The sequence below is a fragment of the Oryx dammah genome, unplaced genomic scaffold (assembly GCF_014754425.2).
Source record: "Oryx dammah isolate SB20612 unplaced genomic scaffold, SCBI_Odam_1.1 HiC_scaffold_4, whole genome shotgun sequence".
Classification (NCBI taxonomy): Eukaryota; Metazoa; Chordata; class Mammalia; order Artiodactyla; family Bovidae; genus Oryx; species Oryx dammah.
Window position 1 is genome coordinate 70695031 of NW_024070188.1, and position 24586 is coordinate 70719616.

The window sequence follows — 24586 nt, forward strand, 5'->3', positions numbered from 1 at the left end:
CTTTGTACAATTGGTAGCTCCTCTAAAGGGTATCACACAGCTGAGCTGACCCACAGAGGGTATTTGAGGTTAAATTTCCATGGAAAGCGACCATTTATTTACTCATTTTTCTCACTTACTCTGCTGTTACTTCTCTTGTAACTCTCTATGAGACTGTACTTTTAAAATATAACAATAATCTCAGGTCCTGTTTTTACCTTTTTATTGCTGGTTTATGATTTCCTGGTTTGTCTCCAAAGTTGCAAAAATCACAAACAATCTAATATTTTCTACAGCAATAAAAATCTAGCAGAGTTTTGCCAACTGAAGCAAGGGGCTGAAAACTCTAGGGAACACATCACCCAATGAGTGTATTGCCATTCTGGATGTGTAATCCCTACGTTTATGGTGCACTGTGGGTGTTCAGCAGTCTGCATATGTAGCTATAAACACAGAACAGATGCTGTAATGAAGAGCTTCCAACTGATCTATCTTTTTTGATATTATTCTGAAGAGTTGCAAGTCCGACTATATTCATACCAGGCTGTTTCTGAGATAGAGGGAATGGCTGATGTTGTGTGTCTGTTTTTGCAAAGTTTACTTCAATTTGTTGTTTTGTTCACACCCATATATCTGACACAATCAAAGGTTTGGGCACTTGCCTTTGTGTTTTCTGAAATAAAATTTAGGAGGAGTTTAATCAATACATTGGGTGTTTGGATTACTTAAGTTGCTTATAGTTAGACATCCTACTAGACATAATCCTGTCCTGGAAGATCAACTGAATAACATCATTATCTTTGACCAGGCTAATATCTTAAGCTATTAATGTATTTGAATGGGAACATATTCAGGCCCTAACTTAATATAAAGATATTGGTAAAATTCTCTTTCTTGGCAGGAGAGGAAACATAGAAATCCATAGATATGAGTAATTAAGTTATTTAGGTCTGAGTTACTTGTCACTTCCTTTTAAAGCAAAATGAATTAGCATTATGCAACTAAAAGCTTAAAACATTATGTAAATGACATGCTTTCTTTAAAAAAAAATAATTATATCAATGGCTAAATGTCAAACTAACATTTCTAGTCATTTTTTGAATAAATAACCTCAACGAGTGCCAAATAGTTTGAGGGCACATGGAGCTGAAATGTGACAACACACTCCTGTGACTTTTTTGGGGTGCGTAATTGCAAGCAAAACTAAAAACAATGATAATCACCAGAAAAATGCATTAGATTGATGCAAGGAGGTAATTTTAAAACATAGGCTTCTAAGTAAATAGTGTATTGATATGTTCTTGTGATTATTTCTTAAGCATCTGTATATATGCTTTTAATGAGGGCAAAAGCTCTAAGTGAAATACAAGTGGAATGATGCTCTGAGGACATCTTCCTCTTGATCTGCTAAAAACATATTGTTTTGTCCATAAGAAAAGGTAAAGAAGCCTGCAGCATTAATGTGTATGCTCTAATCTTTCCTCCTTTATTATGAAAGGAACAACGGCTGTTAGCCAGAAGACATCAAAATCAAATATGTTCTCTTTCATAAAAAGAACTCATTCACTCTTCTAGCTTGTAAATGAGAAAATCTGTCATTTTAAAATATTTTTCCCTTAATCATATAATAAATGGCTTTAAAAGTCATTGTGATTCTTCACTTGGTTTTATAGTAACTTTCAGAAGATATTATGGAAGTACTTATCATAGAATTTTACTACTTGAGAGCAACATTTATGGTGGATATACTGTTTATTATCCACTTATTTAATCAACAAGTGTGTAAACAGTAACATATGCTTCATAAAGGCACTTAGGTGCTTGGTATGGTGCTAGTTAATATTTAGGATAAAAAAAGATTTAAGAGATGGGCACAGACTGCACCAGTCTTGCAATATAGTAAGGGAAACACTGAAAAATACAACTAAATATGCTGGGTTAGGTACCATAATAGAGGACCAATATAGCATTTTGTGTGTTCAGGGAAGAAAGACATTCAGCCCAGCTAAATGAAGTGGAGTCTATGGAAAGATGAGGAAAGACTTCTTGATAAAAGTATAAAAGTGGCATTTGAACTTAACCATAAAGGATGCTTCTCAACAAGAGAAAATGTGCTATGGTGAGACCATTTCACATGCAGAAAATAATATAAGCAAAGAATTCAGAAATGTTAGTGTACTTTTGGTTTGAAATATGGGATCTGTTGAGTAAAGTACATGCAGAGGTGTAGTGTGGGAAAATTTGTAAATACAGAAAGAGGACAGATTACAGATAGTGATCAATGTTCTAAGAAGAAATTTGGATATTTATTATGGAGACCACAAGATGCATTAATGACTTTTGTGAAATTTTATGATCATGTGTGAGCTTTATGGGAATAGATCAACTGTAGACAGACTAGTTAATAGAGTGCTACAATAATCCAGAGGACAGGTTAAAAATAAAAGATTTAAATGAGTTTGGGAATGCATGTACACCTGTGTGGATTCATGTCAATGTATGGCAAAACCAATACAGAATTGTAAAGTAAAATAAAGTAAAATAAATAAATAAATAAATAAATAAATAATAAAAAATAAATCACATCAAAAATAAATAAATAAATGAGAGCAAAGAAAGAAAAGTCAAATCCAAGGCATGCATATGAAAAAGTTTTCTGAGCTTAAGTCATTAGAACTGAAATATTGATTTGGGGAGAGGAAGAAAGGCATGAACAATAGAAATTATTGTTTGAACACCTCTCATAATTTCAGCTACAACTACCATGTAGCAGTTGGTAGTAGAAAAGTACATCTACCATGAAAACTGATAGGGAATACAGGAATGGGGAAATGTTGCTAAGTTGGGTTTCAGACTTAACCAATCAAAAATCCTGTAACAGTAATTCAAACAGAGGCATCCATAAGATTATCTAACAATTTAAGTCAGGAGCTTAATATGCAGGTCTGAGCCAGAGCTCCAGATTTGAGGATTAATTGTCAATGTCAGTGGCCAAGAGTGATTGTGATATGAGAATAGAAGAAAGTCAGAGGAAGAACATTAAGAAACACTTACTTACATGTAAGAGAGAAGATAAATAAGGAAAAACTGAAAGCAATAAACAACACATAATATAAAGGGAGGAGGGGACAGAGAAATTTTGCGTTATCAAGGAAACCAAGCAAGAGACTATTTTAATCCACTCTGTTGCCATAGGAAAATCCCACAAACTGGAGGCTTCAAAGACAAACATCTATCATTTCACAGTTCTGGAGGCTGAGAGTCCAAGATCAGGGTTTCATTGTGGCTGAGTTCCGGTAAGACCTCTCCCATTTGGGTTGCAGACAGCTGCCATCTAACCATAATCACCTCCCAAAGGCTCCACCTCCTAATACCATCATGTTGAGGGGTTAAGATGTCAACACATGAATTTAAGGGAAGCACAACCATTCAGTCCATAACAGACTGTTTCAGGACGATAGAACTTGCGATCTCCATGGATGGAGACACCATGGTTATCCTTGAGTGATTTCAGGTGTGATGTGAGTAGAATTTTTATTGCAGTAAATTGAGGAGCTCATCATTAAAGGAGTTAAGAAGTTTAGACAGTATCTAAGGAGGCCAGGGAAGAGGGAGGAGTGGTATAATACAGGAGAAATGTAAGCTCACTTATAGTATACGAGAAAGCAACTGACAGACGAGGAGAAATAAAAATATAGAGAGCCTACAGTTTATGCTGGGCAGTCTGACCCAGAACTGTGCACTTGCAAAAGAGCTATTTGACATCAATTGACAAGTGTCATAATGAAGCACCAGCTCTGAAGAGCATGTTGATTGTGGTTGATGCCAGTTCTCATTTAGTTACATGCGTGTTGCCTGACATTAGAAAAGAAGAATCAAGCTGGGAAATTAGAGAAATTTTAAATAAAATCTGAAAATACAAACCTTTACTACTGATCTTATCAGGCCTCTGGGGATACAAACATTGTAAGAGTTGAGTTGGGACAAATGTGGAAAATCTGAAAAGAAAGGTGTGCTGTCCTGGCCTTGTGAGTGGAGCTCCTAAGTTCAGGCTGCTTGTAGAAGAAAGAAGAGGGCGGTGTATTCAGAGTCAGACTCAGATGAGAACGAAGGAGTTCCCTTCCTTCGGCTCTAATTAGAAGGGGCTAGAAATCCAAACCCTTGGCTCCCTTCCTGACAGCCAGTCATAGTGCCTGAGTCTGCCAGAGAGAGGATATTTCGTTTGGGGTAAAGCCTTAAGCTCCCTGGAAAAAGCAAGCTGAAATGCCTTTACTCTCTGAAGTAAGTAACACTATGACCTAAAAGCGCATCAGTCAAAATTTAAGATGAAAATAAGTTAGTAAGTTGTGTGTTGAGGAGCAGCCATGGTGAGAGACTGTCTTTAGAGACAATGGGCTTCAGTGCAGGGGGAGGGATGAAGGGCGTGGGCATGTGGGGGATGGGTACAACTTGTTCCCAGCAGGTTCAGCAAATCTGCAGTCAGCATTGTTTACTTTTCCCCCTCTTCTGAATAATATACTCATTTTGCAAATAACACAGAAATAGCTACTTTCAATACTCATATTTTATGTTTTCAAATTCTATGTTGAGACCACGGGGCACAGATTCTGCTACAGCTTCAAAGAGAACATATTCCTTTTCAATATAGGCCGACGTTTATATTTCTTTCAAATTCAAATGAACTTGCCTGATATACATATTCAAGTTCTCAAACTTAATATTTTATTCTCCTATGTTTATAATGTGTAATTTCTGAACTGAATTCAAAAGCATTCCAGATGGTATCTATAATGACCCAAAGTAGAAACATGGAACATTGTTGTGTAAGTAAAGAAACTAAGACTTGGGAAGTTCAAGGCCATTTTTGTGAGAGGAATAAATGGGACTAAAATCATTTTATCACTTTAATTAAAATATGATTTTAATCACTTTTATGTTTGTTATCTCAAAAATGCATTCATTCACACCTGCATTCAATAAAATGAATGAGGCATGGGGTTTGCCCTCAAGAAGTTCACAGTTTAATGGTATAAAACCCCATTACAATAAAATCCAGTGAGTGAAATAATAGGAAACGGTACAATGTGGTAATTTAGGTGGGTGTATAAATTTAGAGTCAGAAGGTTACTGAGTCTGGGCTCCTTATTTTTGCAAGGTCCCACTCTATGTAACAGATAATTTTTATTCTTGGTCCCACTCTATGTAATAGTCACCTATTAAATGAGAAAAACTATCAGAGGAGACACTGGAGGCCTATAGGCTAAATATGATCACTGATGTTCTTAGATCATAAGAAAAAAGCTTATAGGCTCATTAATTAGAACTCTTTGACTTCAAGTTACAGAAGCCAAACTAAGCTGGCCTAAGAAAATTAATTTTCTCTTTGTGTAAATAAATGGAAATATCTATACAGAGTATAGTGCAGGGCTTAACACACAGTAAAACCTCAATAACTGTTAGCTAGTGACACTAAAGTTATGAAAATGGGGGAGGAGGTATGAAAATTTGTATGCTAGCGTAAAGCTCTGCACTACCCCTTCACATGAAGAGAGATCTGAAAGTTGGGTATGTGCATCACTACTATCATTTGATAATATCCACACTGGACAGAATGGAGGAGCTGGGTGTCTGCTGAGAGTCCAGGCGTGCGGGTGTTACTCAGTGTGCGAGGTGTGCAAGGAAGGACACCCTGTTTGACATGACTTGGCACCCTGTCCATGCTTGGCCACAGCTAAAGAGAGATGAGATCATTTGCATTCCATCTGTTAGCCTCAGTGTCCAGTGTAAAGTGTTATCTACTCAAAGGGGAAGCAGGCCATGGGAGCAACATGTTTGTAAAGCTAGTTCAGGAGCAGAAATATTAGCAGCCTGCACAATGAAGAAACTGAGAAGAAAGGACCAGAGGATCTGGAAGCTTCATGTTGAGAACAGTGCCGATAGGCTCATTAGTTAGAGCTCTTTTGAAGCTAGTTATAAAAGCCAAATTAAGCTAGTCTAAGCAAAAGGGGGTGGGGTATTTAATAGAAAGAATATAAGGAATAATTTCTGATATCTTATGGTAACAAAGTTTGGAATGCTTCTGGGCCACAAAGTGGACTGGTCTCCTGAAAACAAAGGTTTCAGTGCTCTGTGTAATCTCCTGGCTCCCTCCATGCCTCCTTCTTCTCCTCATACATCTGCTTTCTCCTTTTCTGGGCCCTCTCGATCAGTCCAGGGACAACCATCCCAGTGCTTTCGAGTTTACATGTTGTTATAGGTCCAGTTACTGAAGACGCTGCTTCAATTCCCTTGACCCACATACCTCTACATAAAACAGGCAGAAACTGATTGCTTCAGCCTGACTCAGATGTCTATCCCAGGTCAAGGAGGTGATGGACAAAGGATGGAGTCACAGAGTATAAAACCATCTCCCAAGGGCCCATCACTCCCAGGAGGTAGTTCTCAGAAAAGCGGTATAATTATGACATGAGCAGAAGCCCTACAAGTATCTCCACAAGAGTAATTCCATCTCCATCCCACCAACCCCTCTTTCTTCTTCGACATCTGAATAAGTCACTTCTAAGCACCAGCATTTTATATTTAGAAAGTTTGATGGAAAGAAGCTCTAAAACTTGCAGGTGGTAACCAGTCAGCCAAGTAATCACCTATCTGTGCAATATGTGAGTGACTATTACACACTCCAGCAGGTATGCCAATAGAGGGGCGAGAAAATGCATCACTCTGCTATAGCATTTGTTATGAAGGTAGGAGGTATAGAATCAGACAGATGTAAAAACCAGGCCTTGTCTTTGCTACCTTATAGAGGATCCTGGCTATAAAATACTCCTAAGTTGCCTGAAGATGAACAGAGCATGTGTGTGCTAAAGTTGCTTCCACTGTGTTTGACTCTTTGTGACTCTATGGACTATAGCCCACTAGGCACTCTGTCCATGCGATTCTCCAGGCAAGAATATTGGAATGTTGGAATCAGGGGATCTTCCTGACCCAGGAATTGAACCCATATCTCCTGCATCTCCTGCATTGCAAGCAGATTCTTTACCTACTGAACCACTCGGGAAGCTCCAAGATGAACAGAGAGGAAGGGAAAAAGCTGTTTTTTAAAAAGGAATTATGGATCATTAGGATATTGTGCTCTGAATGAATTAAAATACATCATAAATTACAGGCCAATGATAAAGTATTACTTATTATTGACATTGGTTGATAGAATAGTAAAAGAAAATCAGCAAATATTTAATCCAGTTAACCAAAAAAGTGTCTATGATTTGATTTTATCTCAGAAGGGTAAGGGAAATCTACAACTGAAGGCAACTTAATAACACCCTTTATGCAGATTATCTTCAAGATAAATGAGAAGTCTGCTACTAACAAAATTAGGTCGAGTCCCTAGTGATGCTGCTAAAGCTATTGAAAAACAACTGCTTAAAAGAAATCAATAACAATACAAAATACTTTCCTGTCTCTGATTTCTCAGTTGTAAAAATATATACTGTGAGCTTGCCCTTAGTAAATGCTCTTAGACACTGTGGGAATTAATGTCATTTTCCACTTGATTAAACTTCGCACTGCTTGTTATTTGGCTTAGGTGGGTGTGGGATGGAGGAGTAGGAAAAGCGTTAACAAAGGAAAAAAATGAAGACTTAACATGATCAGTGTAGGATAAAAGAAGTTATGATAATGGGGCAGCAAGGGGAGAGGAGAAGGAGAGGGAGGGATGGTTATAGATCCATCCCTGGGCAGCTTAGGGACTTTAGCCAGTGATTCTCTTAGTGTCTTTTTGAAAGAGAACTGCAAGCCATTTTAGTCAGATTTTATTTAGTTCCAACTGTTTAAAGTCAAAAGTTATTACAGGGCCTATCCTAGTATAAAATTACTCTTGCTCTGATGGTTAGAATGGGCTCAAGGCCTGACACACATTAGGAAGAAAAACTCTAATAACTCACTCACACACCTAATGTGTGCCGGCCATTGAGACAAGGGCAGGGAGTGCCATGGTGAACAAAACAGATCCAGCCCCTGTCTTTGTGGAAAGTTGGATCTTGGCCAGGAGACCAGACATTAAACATGTGATTACAGGTGTAGTGAGTGTTTGTAAGGATAAATACAAGGTATTACAAGAGTGTTATTAAGAGGATCTAAGAGTCGGACACGACTGAGTGACTAAACTGAACTGAATTCAACTGAACCAGTCCTGATGTGTAGAAGCTGGACATGCTCCCAGGGTGAAGGATTATTTAGGTTAGGACTTCTGAAGGAGAAAGGGGGTTAGCTAGGACAGGAAGGGAGTTAGTGTGGCAGACAAGTCAAGGAATCAGAGTGTAAAGGCTCTGAGCTAAAAGACCCAAAAATACAAAAGCCACTGATGGCTTAAGGATGTCAAGCAATTCCAGGATGCCAGAGGTGAGAATAAAGGGAAGTATGATAAGGAGATGAGAAGAGTCAGCTCAGACCAGATCATGCAGGGCCTCCATAAGGACCTCAAAAGTGTGGTTCTTGTCCTCTGAGCAAAGAAAGGCCACCCCAGTCACCAAGCAGGGGGCGCTGTCATTAGTGAGAAGTGTGCTGTAGAGCTAGCACTTCACGCTCAGGGTGGAGGACACAGGAGAGCAAGGTGCAGGTTTGGGCGCTCTGGGAGGAGACTCGTAGGAAATTATAGTGACCTGACCTAGGGTTTTGACAGTTGTGGGTAAAGAGAGTGAACACAGAGAATTGCTTAAGAGGTAGAAATAGAAGGAAAGATTGTTCACAGAAATTCAGAGTAGGTGGAGATGTGCAGTCACTTCAGGGTAGTTTAGCTCCAAAGCCCATAATACATGAACTGTTACCAGATTAAATGTGTTATCACACCCAAGATGTGGTTGTTCTATAAGAGAGGGAGACTGATAAGACCCAAAAGCAGAGAAAAGCAGTTACTCAAACAAGCATTGGGAATGGCCATAGAGCTCTCTGATGAGGAGATGAGGGAAGGAGATGGTGACCCATGGGCTTTGAAAACTTAGGTTCAAATGACAAGATGAGTCCCAGGACTAAAAGGATGATGCAAACTATATTGGCTTAATGCCATCAAATGTTTTAATACTGAAACTTGCAACTCTCCACCCCTTCTTCTGATTCCCTGAGAGCAAGTAACTATTAATTATTGTATTTTCCTATTTATATACAGTTTTATATTCAAAGTCCTATACATAATTTTCCACAATTTCCTGAAAATGCAATTGCAATTCTGTAACTAAAAACCAGTCAATACAGAGCATTGCCATCACCCTGGAAAGCTTGCTCATGTTCCTTTCTAATCTGTCCCACTATCTAGTTATTGCTATTTAGTCACTAAGTTGCGTTCAACTCTGACTCTTTTCTGACTCCATGGACTGTAGCCTGCCAGGCTCATCTGTCCATGGGATTTCTCAGGCAAGAATACCAGACTGGGTTGCCATTTCCTTCTCCAGGGGATCTTCCCGACCCAGGGACTGAATGCTCGTCTCCTGAATCACAGGCGGATTCTTTACCATTGAGCCACTAGGGAAGACCTCCACTATCTACAAAAGTGAAAGTGTTAGTCCCTCAGTCGTGTCTAACTCTGTGACCCCATGAACTGTAACCTGCCAGGTTAGAGACAACCTCTATTCTGATTTTCATCCCCATAGATTAGTCTTGCCTGCTCTTACTCCATAAATGTGAAATTGTATACTTTTTTCCTACTATAGCTGTGTATTTTATTTTATTTTTTATTGGAGTATAATTGCTTTGCAATGTTGTGTTAGTTTCTGCTGTACAATTAAGTGAATCAGCTATATGTATACATATATCCCCTCCCTCTTGAGCCTGCGTCCTCTACTTCCATCCCCGGCTCCAGGTCATCACAGAGCACCAAGCTGATCTCCCTGCGCTAAATAGCAGCTTCCCACTAGCTATCTGTTTTACACATGGTAATGTATACATGTCAATCCTTCTCTCCCCGTTTGCCCCACCCTCACATGACTTTCTGTCCAAAGGGAACTTTCAGAGATTCTCTTTAATATCTTCAAGTGTTTCTGAAACTTATTCATTACCTCTTAGTTAAGAACCTCTGCTTCCACTCTGAAGCTGTTCTTTGAATCTGTTCTTCTGTATCAAGAATCATTGAATGTTCCAATGGAAAAAAAAACTTGAAGATTATCTCCTTACCTCTCTGAAGTTCTCTTCTTTCTGACTTATTAGTCTCTTGCATTCTGGTTGCCATGAGAGCTTCTCGATGTCTTTAAATGGTTTTTCAAAATATTTTACCTGTTTTCTGATAGTTGTTTTCAGTGGGGGAGCTATAGTTTATCCCAAGGAATTATATCTTACCTGGAAACAGAAGTTCTCTTATACCAATTTTAATATTTCCCCTTCATCTTTCTCAAGTTATGAGATTTATCATAATCTTTATCAGGTTATGATACTGCCAAGATTTCTTTTAGGGCTATGGTGACTACGTCTAACACTGTAAAAGAAATTACATGATACTTGTCTATGATAGTCTATTGTCTATTTGTCTATGATAATTGTCTATCAGTTTCTTTTCAGGTTTGCTGGGTGATGGCATGATGATATTAACACCTCTGCTTAAACAAATATGATAATGAAAACTATGTCTAATATTAATGCTGTAGTCAAGGATATTAAAAACGTCACAGAGTTAAGTGAACTAAGTTCTTTTTAGTTATCATTAATTTTAAGCTTCTTACGAAAGTAATAATTTTGTCTTCTGTCTTGTTTCACAATATCCTGAGGTGACAATTTTAGTTTTAGGCAAGTTGTTTTCATCATCTCTTTCTCTCACTCCCTGTGATAAATCAGAGCAAAATAATACAAAGACTCACTTTGTCAGTTTGACACCTAAAGTTTATCTAGAAATATACCAGGGTTTCTTTTTTCCTTTTATGTACTTTAAGTTGTAATTTTTTTCTAATTTTGAGCGTTAACTTTTTAATTAATAAAGATGCCTATATGTGAAAATAAATATTGAGGATATATATAAAATAAAGCAGTTTATTTACAGTATAAAGACTAAATTTATCAGAATTTTGAATTAAGAAAGACTTCAGGACCTACAAAATATTAGTATGAATTTCCAAATTCTGTCATTTGTTTTTAGTTATTATTTAATTATTTTGGCCACCTGACTTGTGGGATCTTAGTTCCCAACCAGGGACTGAACCCAGGCCCTCAGCACTGACAGTGCAGGGTCCCAACCACTGGACTGCCAGGGAATTCTCTCAAATTTCTGTGATTTCCACTTAGTAGCTCCTTATATATTTGAATATATATTTAGGATTTTTACCTTTTTTCAGCAAAAGAAAATATATTCAAAATTCTCATATAATACCTTAGTTCATTGGGGAAAAGCTAAAAGAAGAGGGAATTATACTTCTGAATTATGTATTATAAATTTATTTTTGTACTAACAGTTACAGCTTATTTTACATATTTTAATAAGTGATAAATATTAATTGAGAATTTGGAAAATACAGGAAAACACAAAACAGCTAATAAAAATCACCTGCAATTCTACCCATACACAGAGAAAAACTATCATTAACATTTTTATATATAGTTTAGTTTTTGCACACACACATCCACATTATTTTTACTAATTTTTTAATGTAAATTTTGCTGGAAATTTTATGACAGTTGATGTTAAGTATGAGAATTAGTTTAGGAATTATTACCAAAAATAATACATGCTTTTGATATTCCTGCAATTACCAAAGGGATAAAGGAGCTCAGGATTATTTCTGTATTATTTTCATATAAGGAATATTTCATCCTGTTTTGTTTATTCAACCATTCATTCAATACTTACTGCAAATAGATGATCATATGTCTCTCTATGCCCAGGAAAGTCCCAGTTTATGCTTTTTTCCATGATGATTTTTAAGAGCACTGCCTTCATTGTTAAAAGTAATCGGTTTGAATGAAAAATTACATGGTTTTCTTTTATTTTAAAAATTGAGACAGATAAAAGGGGATTAAAGTAGCATGCAATGGTAAATCAATCATGGATCCTGCCCTCAGAAACTATGACCTGTCTACTGTTGGAGATAAGAATTAAAATCAATAAGTTACATAATAAGTGAAAAATATCACAGGAGAGATGCAAAGATATAATACAGATTGCAGTCTAATCAAGATCTTGTTAAACATTTTAGAATTCTAGGGGAAATTTGTGAAGATGCTCTGTTAAAAATCTTGAAGGGATATACCCTATGATAGACTGATTGCTATACAAACTGCAAAGCAACTTTGCTCAGCTCAGTTCCTGATTGGATTAGGTTGATTTGCCCCACTCTACTTGGGCTTCCCAGGTGGTGCTAGTGGTAAAGAACCAGCCTGCCAGTGCAGGGGGCATAACAGATGTGGGTTCAATCCCTGTGTCAGGAAGATCTCCTAAAGGAGGACAAGGCAACCCACTTCAGTATTCTTGCCTGGAGAATCCCATGGACGGAGGAACCTGGCAAGCTACAATCCATGGGATCGCAGAGTCGGACATGACTGAAAGTGACTTTGCATACACACATGTCCCACTCTACTTAGCAGGAAAAGAAAAAATGGTGAAGCAACTCTGGTAGAGATAACTCAGAACCTTTAGAACATCTATAGAATCTTATTTTATATATTTATTGTTGGGGTCCTTTAATGGACCGGGACCTGGTGGTCCGGACTCAATGATAAGAAAGTGAAAGAGAGAGCTGGAGGGAGGGAGAGAGAGAGAGAGAAAGAAAGAAAGACACAGGGACCCAAGCTCTGATGGAGCAAAGGTGTTTTAATGATTTCTCTGTGAGTATATAAAGGCTATGGTACAAGAAATTTCTTTCCACAATGATAAAGATCAGAAAATCAAATGTACAGCTACTGTCACCAAGGGAACAAGGGATTAATAACAGTCACAAGGTCAGGAGACAAATAAGATTCTATAGATGTTCTAAATGTCAGGGAATGTTTAACAGGAGGATTCCAACGTGCCATTTCTCACAAGTCCTTTGTTTCTTTCTAAGTGGAACAGTGCTGCTCCCAGAAACTGAGGTCATTATGTGAGACAGGCTTGAATCTCCTTTAGTAAACATTCTCTTTATGACAAAACTGCTTAGTCTCGATCCCCTTTCTTGAATCCTCCTGTTAAACATTCCCTGATATTTAGAACATCTATAGAATCTTATTTTATATATTTATAATGTCTTATCTTATCAAATATGTTTAGGTATGGAAAAGTGAGAGCCATATAACAACAACAAAGGAAACAGACAATAGAAAGAGACCCACAGGTAAAACACTGATCACTGTTGGAGGTGTTAGAAACCAAATCATACTTTGAACTTTGACAAATATGACTCATCCATATAGCTTGTGTTTTCTGTTTTAACGTTATCTCAGAGGAATTAAGTAACTGATAAGTTTTTTTCTTTTACAGAGAAATGTAATTAACATCTACAGAAGATATCAGTCAGTCAGTTCAGTCATTCAGTCGTGTTCGACTCTGCGATCCCATGAATTGCAGCACGCCAGGCCTCCCTGGTGGGCTACAGTCCATGGGGTCGCTAAGAGTCGGACACGACTGAGCAACTTCACTTTCACTTTTCACTTTCATGCATTGGAGAAGGAAATGGCAACCCACTCCAGTGTTCTTGCCTGGAGAATCCCAGGGACGGGGGAGCCTCATGGGCTGCCGTTGATGGGGTCACACAGAGTCGGACATGACTGAAACGACTTAGCAGCAGCAGCAGCAGCAGCAAGCCTCCCTGTCCATCACCAACTCCCAGAGTTCACTCAAATTCATGTCCTTGAGTCAGTGATGCCATCCAGCCATCTCATCCTCTGTCCTCCCCTTCTCCTGCCCCCAATCCCTCCCACCATCAGAGTCTTTTCCAATGAGTCAACTCTTCGCATGAGGTTGCCAAAGTATTGGAGCTTCAGATTTAGCCATCAGTCCTTCCAAAGAACACCCAGGACTTACCACCTTTAGAATGGACTGTTTGGATCTCCTTGCAATCCAAGGGACTCTCAAGAGTCATAGAATGATAATTGCATTATTTTATTGTTTTGTAAAAAAGTGATTGATCTATATAATGTCACCAATGACCACTAAAACAATTAGATGAAAGACTGATGGGGAGTTTTATAATCTATACATCATGCTGACAGGCTTAAATCCACTGATTTTAATGTGATTACTAGAAGACCCAATTTATGTTCTTCCCCATATGGTATAACAGAGAGAAAACACCACCTCTAATAACTATTCTCTCCATACAATTAATCATGAAGCGGATTGAGAATTCAGATCTAACTATAATTCCTAGGAAATACAGATAACAGAGAAACATGTTAAATGACACATAGAGACTCAATCCATAAAATTCATAATCTGGATGCTTCTTCAACAGATAGATAGCAAGCAAAAAGGATGAGGGGACATCCATAGATTAAAAAAGCCATAAGACTCACAGACAAAATATGATACATAAATATTTTTTCTATGATGATTTGAAAATCAAAAGTAAAATAAAAATATAGAGATGAGACTTCCCTGGTGATCCAGTGGTTAAGACTTCACCTTTCAACTCAGGGAGTGTGGGTTCGATTCCTGGTCCAGGAGCCAAAAGCCAAGGGCCAAGATCCCATATGCCCCTTGGCCAAAAAATGCCAAGCCATAACAGAAACAATATTGTAACAAATTCAATAAAGGCTTCAAAAATATAGAGACAATCAGGAAATTAAAATATTGATTTAATATAAAAATGTTAATATCAAATATTGTGCCCAGTCGTGTCTGACTCTTTGCAAACCTATGGACAGAAGCCCACCAGCCTCCTTTCTTCATGGGGTTTTCCCTGGAAAAAATATTGGAATGGGTTGCAACTTCCTGCTCCAGGGGACCTTCTTGATCCAGGGAACCTAGATATTAAACCTGAGTCTCCTGCATCTCCTGAATTGGCAGGAGGATTCTTTACCAATGAGCCACCTGGAAAGCCTAATATCAAATATTAAAGAATCACTATTAATGTGCTTTCGTGGTGATTTAGTCACTAAGTTGTGTCCGACTCTTGCAATCCCATGGACCGCAGCCTGCCAGGCTCCTCTGCCCATGGGATTCTCCAGGCAAGAATACTGGAGTGGGTTGCCATTTCCTTCTCCAATTAATGTACTTTGGGAAATATTTTTCCTTTTATTATAAAATTGTGTACCTGTATGGCAGGCGTATATACTAAATTCTTTATGAATGGAATGACACTGTTTTAGATTTGCGTTAAAATAAATAAATGGCAAGTACAGATGAAACAAGATTCACATACATATTGACTATTATTGAAGCTGGCTAATAGGGATATGGGTTTCATTTTAGAATTTTTCCATGTTCATATATTTAAAACATTTTTCTTAATAAAGAGTCAATTTTAAAGATGTCTGAAAAGCAAACTGAATTAGAAAGAATAACAGGGATTCTCACATAGCACTGTAAAATTTGCAAGCATTTTGCAGAGCAATTTGGCAGTATATAAGAAAGAATCCTGCGCATTTGCAAAAATCCATCAACTCTACTTCTCAATCCACACCAGAGAAAAGCTTTCTCATATATGTGCAAGGAGAGATAACCAAGAATGTTTACTACAATACTGCTTAATATAGCAGGGTGTAGGAAGTAACCTAAATGGCCATCAGTAAGAGAATTGATTATATTCTTGATAATGAAGTATTTATTCAATTTAGTTTAAGTTAATGAACTAGAGCTATGTATATTAACATAATACTATGCAAAAAGTACAGATTGCTGAATGGAAATATTGTGTGATGCTATGAATGTAAAATCTAATAACATGCTAAATCATATCACAATGATAATAATATTTATTAACGCATAACTATACATGTTGAAAAGGTATTAGTATATGCCAAGTATGATATATACCAAATTTTCTCTTGAAAAGAAGAGGATTGGTGTTAAGAATAATACATAGAGTGCTTCAAATTTATCCCTGATGTTTTCAAAAGAAAAGAAGCCCTAATAAGACAGAATGTTAATATTTGACAAGCCTATTATGGTAATTGAGTTGAATTTTATTAGCTCATTTTCTATAGTTTCTTATTAACTTAGAAATCTTTACAATTAAAGATTTTAAAATAGAACAATATTTTATACTACATTATTGTCTTTATAGGAAACCTTGCTATACTAAGTTAGATGTACAGGTATTATAAGGAAGAGTAAAACAATAACCAGTTACAATGGGTCTATATATACAGTCAGCTCTATTTTCCACTCCGATGCATGAATGCTGAAAAATAAAATATTTAAATTCAGATAATAGAAAAATGCATTTGACTTTGGAAAGCAGTCAGAGGTAGAAATTATCCCATTTATTTATAACAAAAAAAGATAGATATCTTCTACAAAAATGGTCTTGAGTGATTGCTGTCAATCTTTATGATTACTTTGGACAGCTACCACATTATTTCCATGGTGACCATCTGGAATTGCATAGACTATTTTATCTCTGCTAAAAGACTCACCTCCAAACCTGTCATAGACATGCAGATTCAGACACAGACGGCTAGCTTGGCTCTGCACCTAGCTTTTACCCACTCCAGATACATCCACTCAATCTTGCTAATGTTTCTTGGAAAAAAATTCTAGAGAGAAAACTATTTTATACTAGAAGTTATTAAAATTCCTGAATAAGGCAAGTGGTTAAAATTTATGAGTAAAACAAAGTGAAGTTTGAGATACTCTGAGTTAGTCTAACTTAAATACACACTGAGACTTAAAATATCCACCTTTTGTCTGTATTTTATCCCTCCAGTATTCTGGGCTTCCCAGGTGGCACTAGTGGTAAAGAACTCACCTATTCACGTAGGAGACATAAATGGTGCAGGTTTGATCCCTGGGTCGGGAAGATCCCCTGGAGGAGGGGATGGCAACCCACTCCAGCATTTTTGCCTGGAGAATTACATGGGCATTTCTAGTAACATCTTAAGCAGGGATGGCATTTTGCTATTGGAAGCATTTTCACATGTACTGTATCAACAATCCTTCTTTATGGATGAAAAACTGAGTCTGAAAGAGGCAAATACACAGTTGGAGAGTATCTGGTCTCCTGAATCCTTGGCCTGAAATCTTATTGCTGTATTATAATGAATAAGACTTGTCTGTAACAACTTCTCAAGCTGACGTAAAAAATAGTTCTTAGCATAGAAACCAATGTATGGGTGACTTGCTGTAAAGAAAATAACACATGAAAGCAAAGCATATGGGAGTAAGTACACTCAAAGAGTGACGTTGTTGCTGTTGCTCAGTCGTTAAGTTCTTTCTGACTCTTTGCAACCCTATGGACTGTAGCATCCCAGGCTTCCCTGTCCTTCAGTAACTCCCCGAGTTTGTTCAAATTCGTGTTCATTGAGTTGATGATGCCATCCAACCATCTCATTCTCCGTCATCGCCTTCTTTTCCTGCCCCCAATCCCTCCCAGCATCAGGGTCTTTTCCAATGAGTCAGCTCTTCACATCAGATGGCCAAAGTATTGGAGCTTCAGCTTCAGTATCAGTCCTTTAGGACTGACTGATTTTATCTCCTTGAAGTCCAAGAGACTCTCAAGAATCTTCACCAGAAAGATTATGTGGACAATGGTAACAGATGGGAGAAGCTATGCACAGAACTAGAAGGGATTTTGAAGAAAGAAAGAGAAGAAAGGAGGAAAAGAAGAGAAGGAAGAAAAGAAGCAAGGAAGGGGAAAGAAAAGAAAAAAAACTTCACTTCCAGAAGAAACTGAAGATGAATCTTTCTAACTAAACTTCTGGGGTTTCATTAAATCCACAATTTCTGCCAAAAGATTCAGCACAGATTTGGGACTTATATTTGACAAGCCCCCATATGTTGCATTTTCCCTCCAAGCTTTTACTCTGGCTTGCAGACTCTGGGGTTGGTTGAATATGTGGTTCTACAGTTGCTAAAAATACCCTGAAGTCCAGCTCCTTCACTCAAATTTTATGCAGTTGATAAAATGGCCACTTTGGAATCAGATGTTTCAATTTTTGACTTGTAGCCTTTAATAATCCACCTCTTACATAAAAGCAACATCTGTATACACGGGTCATTTACATTTCACTTCAACACAAAGTCAAAGTCAAAAACTAAAGAAATGGCACCATGAAGGAGAAGTAGTCATTTTTTTCAGGTATGTCAATCAATAGTAAAGATGGCTTTGGTATTGTTTGGAATAACTGCATGAAGTTTAGCTGTCAATATGGTGAAAGCCCCCAAAGGAACCACGGAGCTGTCTATAGTTGCAAAGGTAGTTTCAAGTCAGCTGCAGGGGAGAGCTTCCTGCCCCAGTTTCCAGGAGACACCACTGCTGATCTGGTCAGGCATGCCACACTGTGTGCGCCTATGCTAATGTCAGCAGGGCGAGGCTCTAAGCTGCCAGGATGTTTCCCCGTGCTTTTTATCATCATCCGTACATCTCAGCAGACAGGACCGCTACATTATTTGCATAGCCTAGTGCAAAATGAAGACCTGGAGCCCCTGTTTGAACACGTAGAAGGAAAAATGTTAACGGTACTAAAATACAAAGCCATTTCTTTTCAGCCAGCTTCCCTTCTAGCCAGTTACTGGGTAGATGCCATACAGAAACTAAACCTGGGCAGCTCCCCTTTTCCAGTGCCCCCTGCCCCAACTCATGGTGGACTGGGGACCCCCAAGGATACTGCAACACCACCTCAGAGAATGACAAGGTACCTGCATGGAGGAGGGTTACAAGGCTCATCCCTGCCCTGTTACTTGCCAGATGCACAGAGGACGTGCCAGTACAGAGAGGAGGCGGCCGCGGCCACTTGCTCCCTTGTGATGCTGTGGGATAACAAGACCTTGTTGCCAGATCCTGATCTGATCTTCCCACATCCATGCTGACGGTTGCCTGGCAGGGGAGGAAGGTGGCAGTGATCATTGGGCAGGGGTGGGTAGTGGGAGGCTAGATGCGTTCTGGTCGCCAAGGCAGGGTAGAAGACTGTAGGGTGGGGAGGGAAGCAAGAAGCTGAAAACCTGTCTAGGGAGCCAGGACTCTGCATGAGGTGAAGGTCTAAGCCCCTCCCTATGCATTAAGTTTCCACATGCAACAACAGCTATAAAACACAAATTAAGTGATAAAATTATTTGTGAATTTCAAAAAGATGAACTGAGAACACTAAACCCTGAGTTCAGAGCCCTTCTCATGAGAGACCCACCGGTGTCTGTATTGGTCACGGGCCAGGAAATCAGCTCTGCCAGGGTCCTGTCTTTTCTGTACCATTGGACCAGGCCACATATGGACATTATCTAAAGAAGAATTAATTGGAGGCTTCAAGGGGATCAGGCAATTTAGCAAGGCAAAGCCAAATGCTTTGAGTGTATTTTCTGTCTTCAGGAGGAATGAAATTGTTTTAATATTACTTTACAGGTGAAATGCCCTTTTCTGCCAATAACTTCATTTATATATTCAAACATCATATTTTTGTTTCTGGGCATCTACCACTAATGTTTTCATGACCTTTATGACTGCAGATTGGCACATTAAGTGTCATATTGCTTTGACTTATTCAATAGCAAACATGATCTCTTTGTCTAATTTTCTTGAGTAAATGGACTAGTGCGGTGCAAATGAAATTATACCAAAGTGTTTCAAGTTCTTATCTCTGGATGAGAATTTCAGATCTTTCTGGATAAATTGTGTACTCTCAAATGGTTTACTGAATGGTCTAAACTTGATGGAAATGTATATATTGATCAGTTTTATTTTTCTCCTTTACCTTCAACTGTGCTATGAAAAATCTTTTTTCTCACCTTCTACATTCAGATTAGAGTCCTTGCTTACAGGTATTAAAGAGACATTCCATAGTGCTCTTGTTTCAGATCTCAAAACTCATATCTCTCCTTCCCAGAACAATGTCAGGCCTCAGCCCGAAATCTTTTTCTGCCTCTTCCTTCCCTCTTCTGAACTTCCCCTCTTCTGCCTGCTTTGATAGGAAAGAGAGATAGGAAGGTTGGCAAATGCCTTTGATTTGCCTGGAGCTGTTATGGTCCTCTTCTGATTAACACTGGATAATTGTCACCAGGATCTTGGGTAGATTGGCCCAAGGATGATTGGCAGAGAACATTTGTGAGAAAGCCTTACAGGGGACTTCATGACTGCAGTCTTATCCACACCACTCATAGCACCTGCTGATGGTTCTCCCTTAGCATCTTCTTCCTAAATTCTTTTCTGTGATTGGCTGCCCTCTTAATATGGAGTGAGACTAAAATGGCTTTGTCTCACCAGCTTCTAAAGAGGGAAGCTCATGTTTCCTTAACTTGTGGGAAATCTAGGTAGCCTCACTCCAACAAATGCTGAAAAGTCCATCTGCGCATGGCCGGCACATCAGCCTTGACCTGTCTAGTAAAGGATCTTCTCCACTTACCAGACCCACACACTGTGTTATATAAAGAGACATCCAACCAGGGCCTGAGATGAATTTCTTCCCTAGGGGGAGGCTCATCCAGTCTCTTGCCACTTCCCTTCCTTCCACCTCTGGATATGTTCCATCTTGTGAGGGCCAAGAGATACCTATGGCTTTATGTGAAGTAACAGCATTCCTTTTATGATAACATAATATGGAGTCAAATTAGCACTACAATTGAACATCACAGTGTAAGATGTAAATCTGTAAGCATTCTTTAAGACGGGTGGTGGGTTGGAAGATTCAGATGGAATCCACTGCCTCTAAGAATAAAAGAGGGTATCAAGTTTGGAGGGAAAAGAGCCAATTTGGGAGAGACATACACACGGCAAAAAAATAAAGCATCTGCCACTTGAAAAGAGATGGTCCCACCAGGTAACGGAAAGAATGCACTCCACTGAGGTGACTTTCAGAATTGGTCCTGGCAGTAAGACGCACCTGGGCAGGACAAGGAAAATGCAGGATGTGGAGGTGGAGTGACCCAGAGAAAGGCTCAGGCAGCAGGCTCGGCCCTGCCCCCCACCCAGGCACCGCCTGAGCGGTGTGATCGCCATCTCTATGTACGTGTGTAACCACTCACTCACTGGGTATCTTTTTCTTTTCAATCCTCAGGAAGAGGCAGCCAGAATTCTCGCCCTCCAGCCAGTGTCCGTCGGCACATGTGCAGCTTTGAAAACCCCCACACTGCAGTGAATGTGTAAGAGAAGCTGCATGGAAAATAGAGTGGTTTGCCCCTTGCTTTCTCTCTCCTGGGTTTTTCTACTTTCTAACATGGAAACAAGTGGTGCATGTCATCAAGGACGAGGAGCCATTACGTGCCACGGTTTGCACGACTGCCTTAATTTGTCCATCGTTCTTAAAAGGACACTGTCAAGTTGTTAGTCTTTCTGCTTTTTTTTCCTTATGTTTTCATGCAAGATGCAACACTTTTTCCCACTCTAGAGGTTCACTTTTGTTTGTGACTCCCACTCACAAGCTTGAAAGTGAATTTTCCCCCTTTACAAATTTGTCAGCTTCTCCTGGGCAAACAGAGCTCTTTTTTTTAATTTTCTTTGCTTTTTTTTTTTTTTTTTTCCGCTGCTGCACAAATGTTTGATATGATCCTGTCTGCATTTAAGTAAAGCCATAATTTGGATGGAAGAATTCCATAATGTCAGTTGGAGCAGGGTGGGGGGGTGGTGAGCACCAAGATGAATCTCTGCTAGGTGCCTCCTATCCCCCGGGGAGCACAAAAGTTTTGTGAGTCCCCCCAAAAAGTGAGTTTTGCAAAAGGAAAGGAATTATTTTCCCAGAATTCGGAGTGCTTTTATCAGATTCTCTCCATCTGATAAAAACGGTGCATGTTTGGTCCAATTTTTGACCTTTAGATCTTGACAGTGTCTCTTTAAGCCAACAAAAGAACATAAACCATGTTCAATTCATTGTGCACGGAGTCTGTGGTCATTCTCAGCTGTTCCTTTACAGCCCTTCAAACTCCTGGGAGAGTCAAAGGTACACATTCCTGCAGCAGAAGGGAGCTCCCTGATGAGGTGTCTGTGGCTCAAATAGCTCTTCAGACAAGAAGAGCCCAGTTTGTTCAAATGTTTGCTACTAAGCCTGGCCATGGAGCCCAGTGAATGGGGTCCTAGCGGCTCTTCTCTTCACTCAGTGGAGTGCATTGGGAAATCGTGTTCTGACATCCCCTGGAAAGGCCCCAGTAGAACGAGTGTGGTCGCGATCAAATCACATTGATCGTTAGAGGGAAATAGGTGCGGTTGGGAGGACTCTGCACAGCGAGATCAGAGCCTCTCTCATCTTCCAGGATGCGTTCTCTCTAATTCTCCCAAGTCCAAAAGCACTGAGTGTTTCTTGCATCAAGGGTTGAGTCTGACCAAGGACACAGTAAGGACATCCTGATGATGACAGCTGCTGGCTGCCTGTCAAAAGGAATTGATGGGTCTAAGAGACGTGCTTGTCCTGTCATGACAGCAGGGCCAGAGAGAGAGGAGAGGCACCTAACATTTCATGACTTTAAGGTGAGTGCCTAAAAACAACAAAGGTGGAAAGTGGTCCATCCATGGTAGGTGACAAAAAATAGTGCAACAGCCAGCAAAGCAAACAGGTTGATTAGAAAGAAGTTTTGCAATAAGACTATTCAAGCTTCCTGGAGACAAGAAAGGATCAGGAAGAAACTAGTAGCTTCCAAGTTGTGCACCATAGACTAAGACTGGCTATTTTAGCCCTAGTTGTTCTGGGGGGCCGGCCCCCCCCCCTTTTTGTGATCTTCGATTTCCACAGCTCTTGTGAACAAGCCAGGCAAAAGGACTAGTGATAGAAATAAAGCTGCCTACTGGATCTTTAAGGTCTGCCTGGATCTCCCCCGCCTCTGAGGAATAAGCCCTACAGAGCAATGCAGCTGCCCTGTATTTCCAGGGCAAATATGAGGACTCCAGGTACTGCCAAAGAGCATCAAGGGACTTGCTATTAAAGTGATGTCTGGAAGCATGGAGCATAGAATAAACTATAATGCTTCATCTGAACTTTCTTCAAAAGGAACATAATCTAGGCTCATCTATACTTCCTGGAAGAATATAACTGCAGCTAGTTTACCTCCACTAAAACAACACTGCTTTACCAATATGTTGTCATAAATAAACGCTGGCACCGGAATTTCTTTCCTCAGCCAGCAATCATGATTATGTTTGGCCAAAGGCCATTTAAAATATACTTAGAAAAAAATCTAAGGACTTAGCTGGCAGTCCAGCAGTTAATACTTTGTCTTCCAATGCCGGGAGCTGTGGGTTCCATCTCTGGTCCAGGAGCTAAGATCCTATGTGTCTTGCAGCCAAAAAAAAAAACAAAATAAAACATAAGCAATATTTTAACAAATTTAATAAAGACTTTAAAAATGGTCCACATTAAAAAAAGTCTTAAAGAAAAAGTTTAGAAACCATCAGAATTCTACGCTTCAGTTGGAAATATATTTGTCAGTTTTCTTGAGACAGTAGACCCTAAACCTGGACAAAGTTTATGGGCTCTTCCATACTCCTTTGACCTTGATGAGCTAATTTCATTTGTAGATGTCTTTTTCTTTATTAATTTATTGGAGAAAGCACAATGCTTAATAAAAGCAAACTGATTTTATTTATGTTGTCTTTTATCCCAAATCATATAACTTTAGGATATTCAACGTGATTGATCTGAAGATTCTCAAAGGAGGATTGTACACTTAGACTTTGTAATATTGTACATTTCAGCAAGTCAAATGATTTTCTGACCAGCTTAGGATAAAGTTAGAATCAGCAAGGAGAGGGATAAAATTCACAATGCTACTAAAGGCTTCATATCAGCAGCAACTTCCATGTTCTCATAATATTAAAAAGCATTTGTCTTCACCAACACATTTAGAAATCCTCTACCTTATAAGCAGTGCTGATTCAATAAGATGAGAAATTTTGAAAGTTCAGAGAAGTTTCTGAATATTGAATGTTCAGAGAAGCTTCCAGAGAATATATATTGAATATGCAGATTTAGGGGGGGAAGCTTTCAAGAAGGGAACCTGGAGTTAGTGGGAGTTCTTTGTATTGAAGACTAGCTTGGGGTTGCCTAAGAAAACAGGAGTCTGACTCAAATGGTTTCAAACAGTTCCCAACGCCTGAGATGCTACAAGGATCACTATTCAAGCTGCACTATGGTACCAGCTTTCTGAAGAACATGGAGGTGAGATACCTGGACTGGGCAGCTCTGGCCTCCCATCCAGGCAGGTCTCCCTTAGGGCAATACCAGCCTTTCCTTGGAAGGCCACATGTCCCGGCCACAGCTGCTGGGTCACAGAGGAGCTGTCCACTAGCCTTTGGCTGTGGTTTGTTTTCTTGGTGAGCCATTCTCTCCACTCTATGACCCAGTGGCATTTCCTGCTTCCATTTTCATTTTCAAAGAAAACAAATGTTACCCTGCTCAGGTTCCCAGGACTGAGATTTCCCTCCCCGAGGGAAGACCTCGCCTTGCCTGGGCTTTTTGGAAGCCATCCTTCTGTCTGCTGTGCAGCTATTAAGCCTAGTGGCAGAGACTTGAGTTGGACATAAGGGAGACAGGTGTTGAGCAAGCTTCCCCCTCAGGCAGCTTGTGCAGGATGCTTTCCTCCGGA

General features: G+C 39.3%; 1 protein-coding gene across 2 annotated transcripts in view; it reads left to right on the forward strand.

Moving 5' to 3' along the window:
- GRM1 (glutamate metabotropic receptor 1) overlaps positions 1 to 24586 on the forward strand; it is a 430251-nt gene that overhangs the window by 398045 nt on the left and 7620 nt on the right. The window contains exon 8 of one of the 2 annotated variants that reach the window (XM_040238640.1): positions 21073 to 21133. The exons of the other annotated variant lie outside the window; for it this stretch is intronic. Within the exon in view, the coding sequence (XP_040094574.1) occupies positions 21073 to 21133 (61 nt within the window). Of the gene's footprint in view, positions 1 to 21072; positions 21134 to 24586 lie in introns of those variants that run through there. 2 annotated transcript variants of the gene reach the window in all.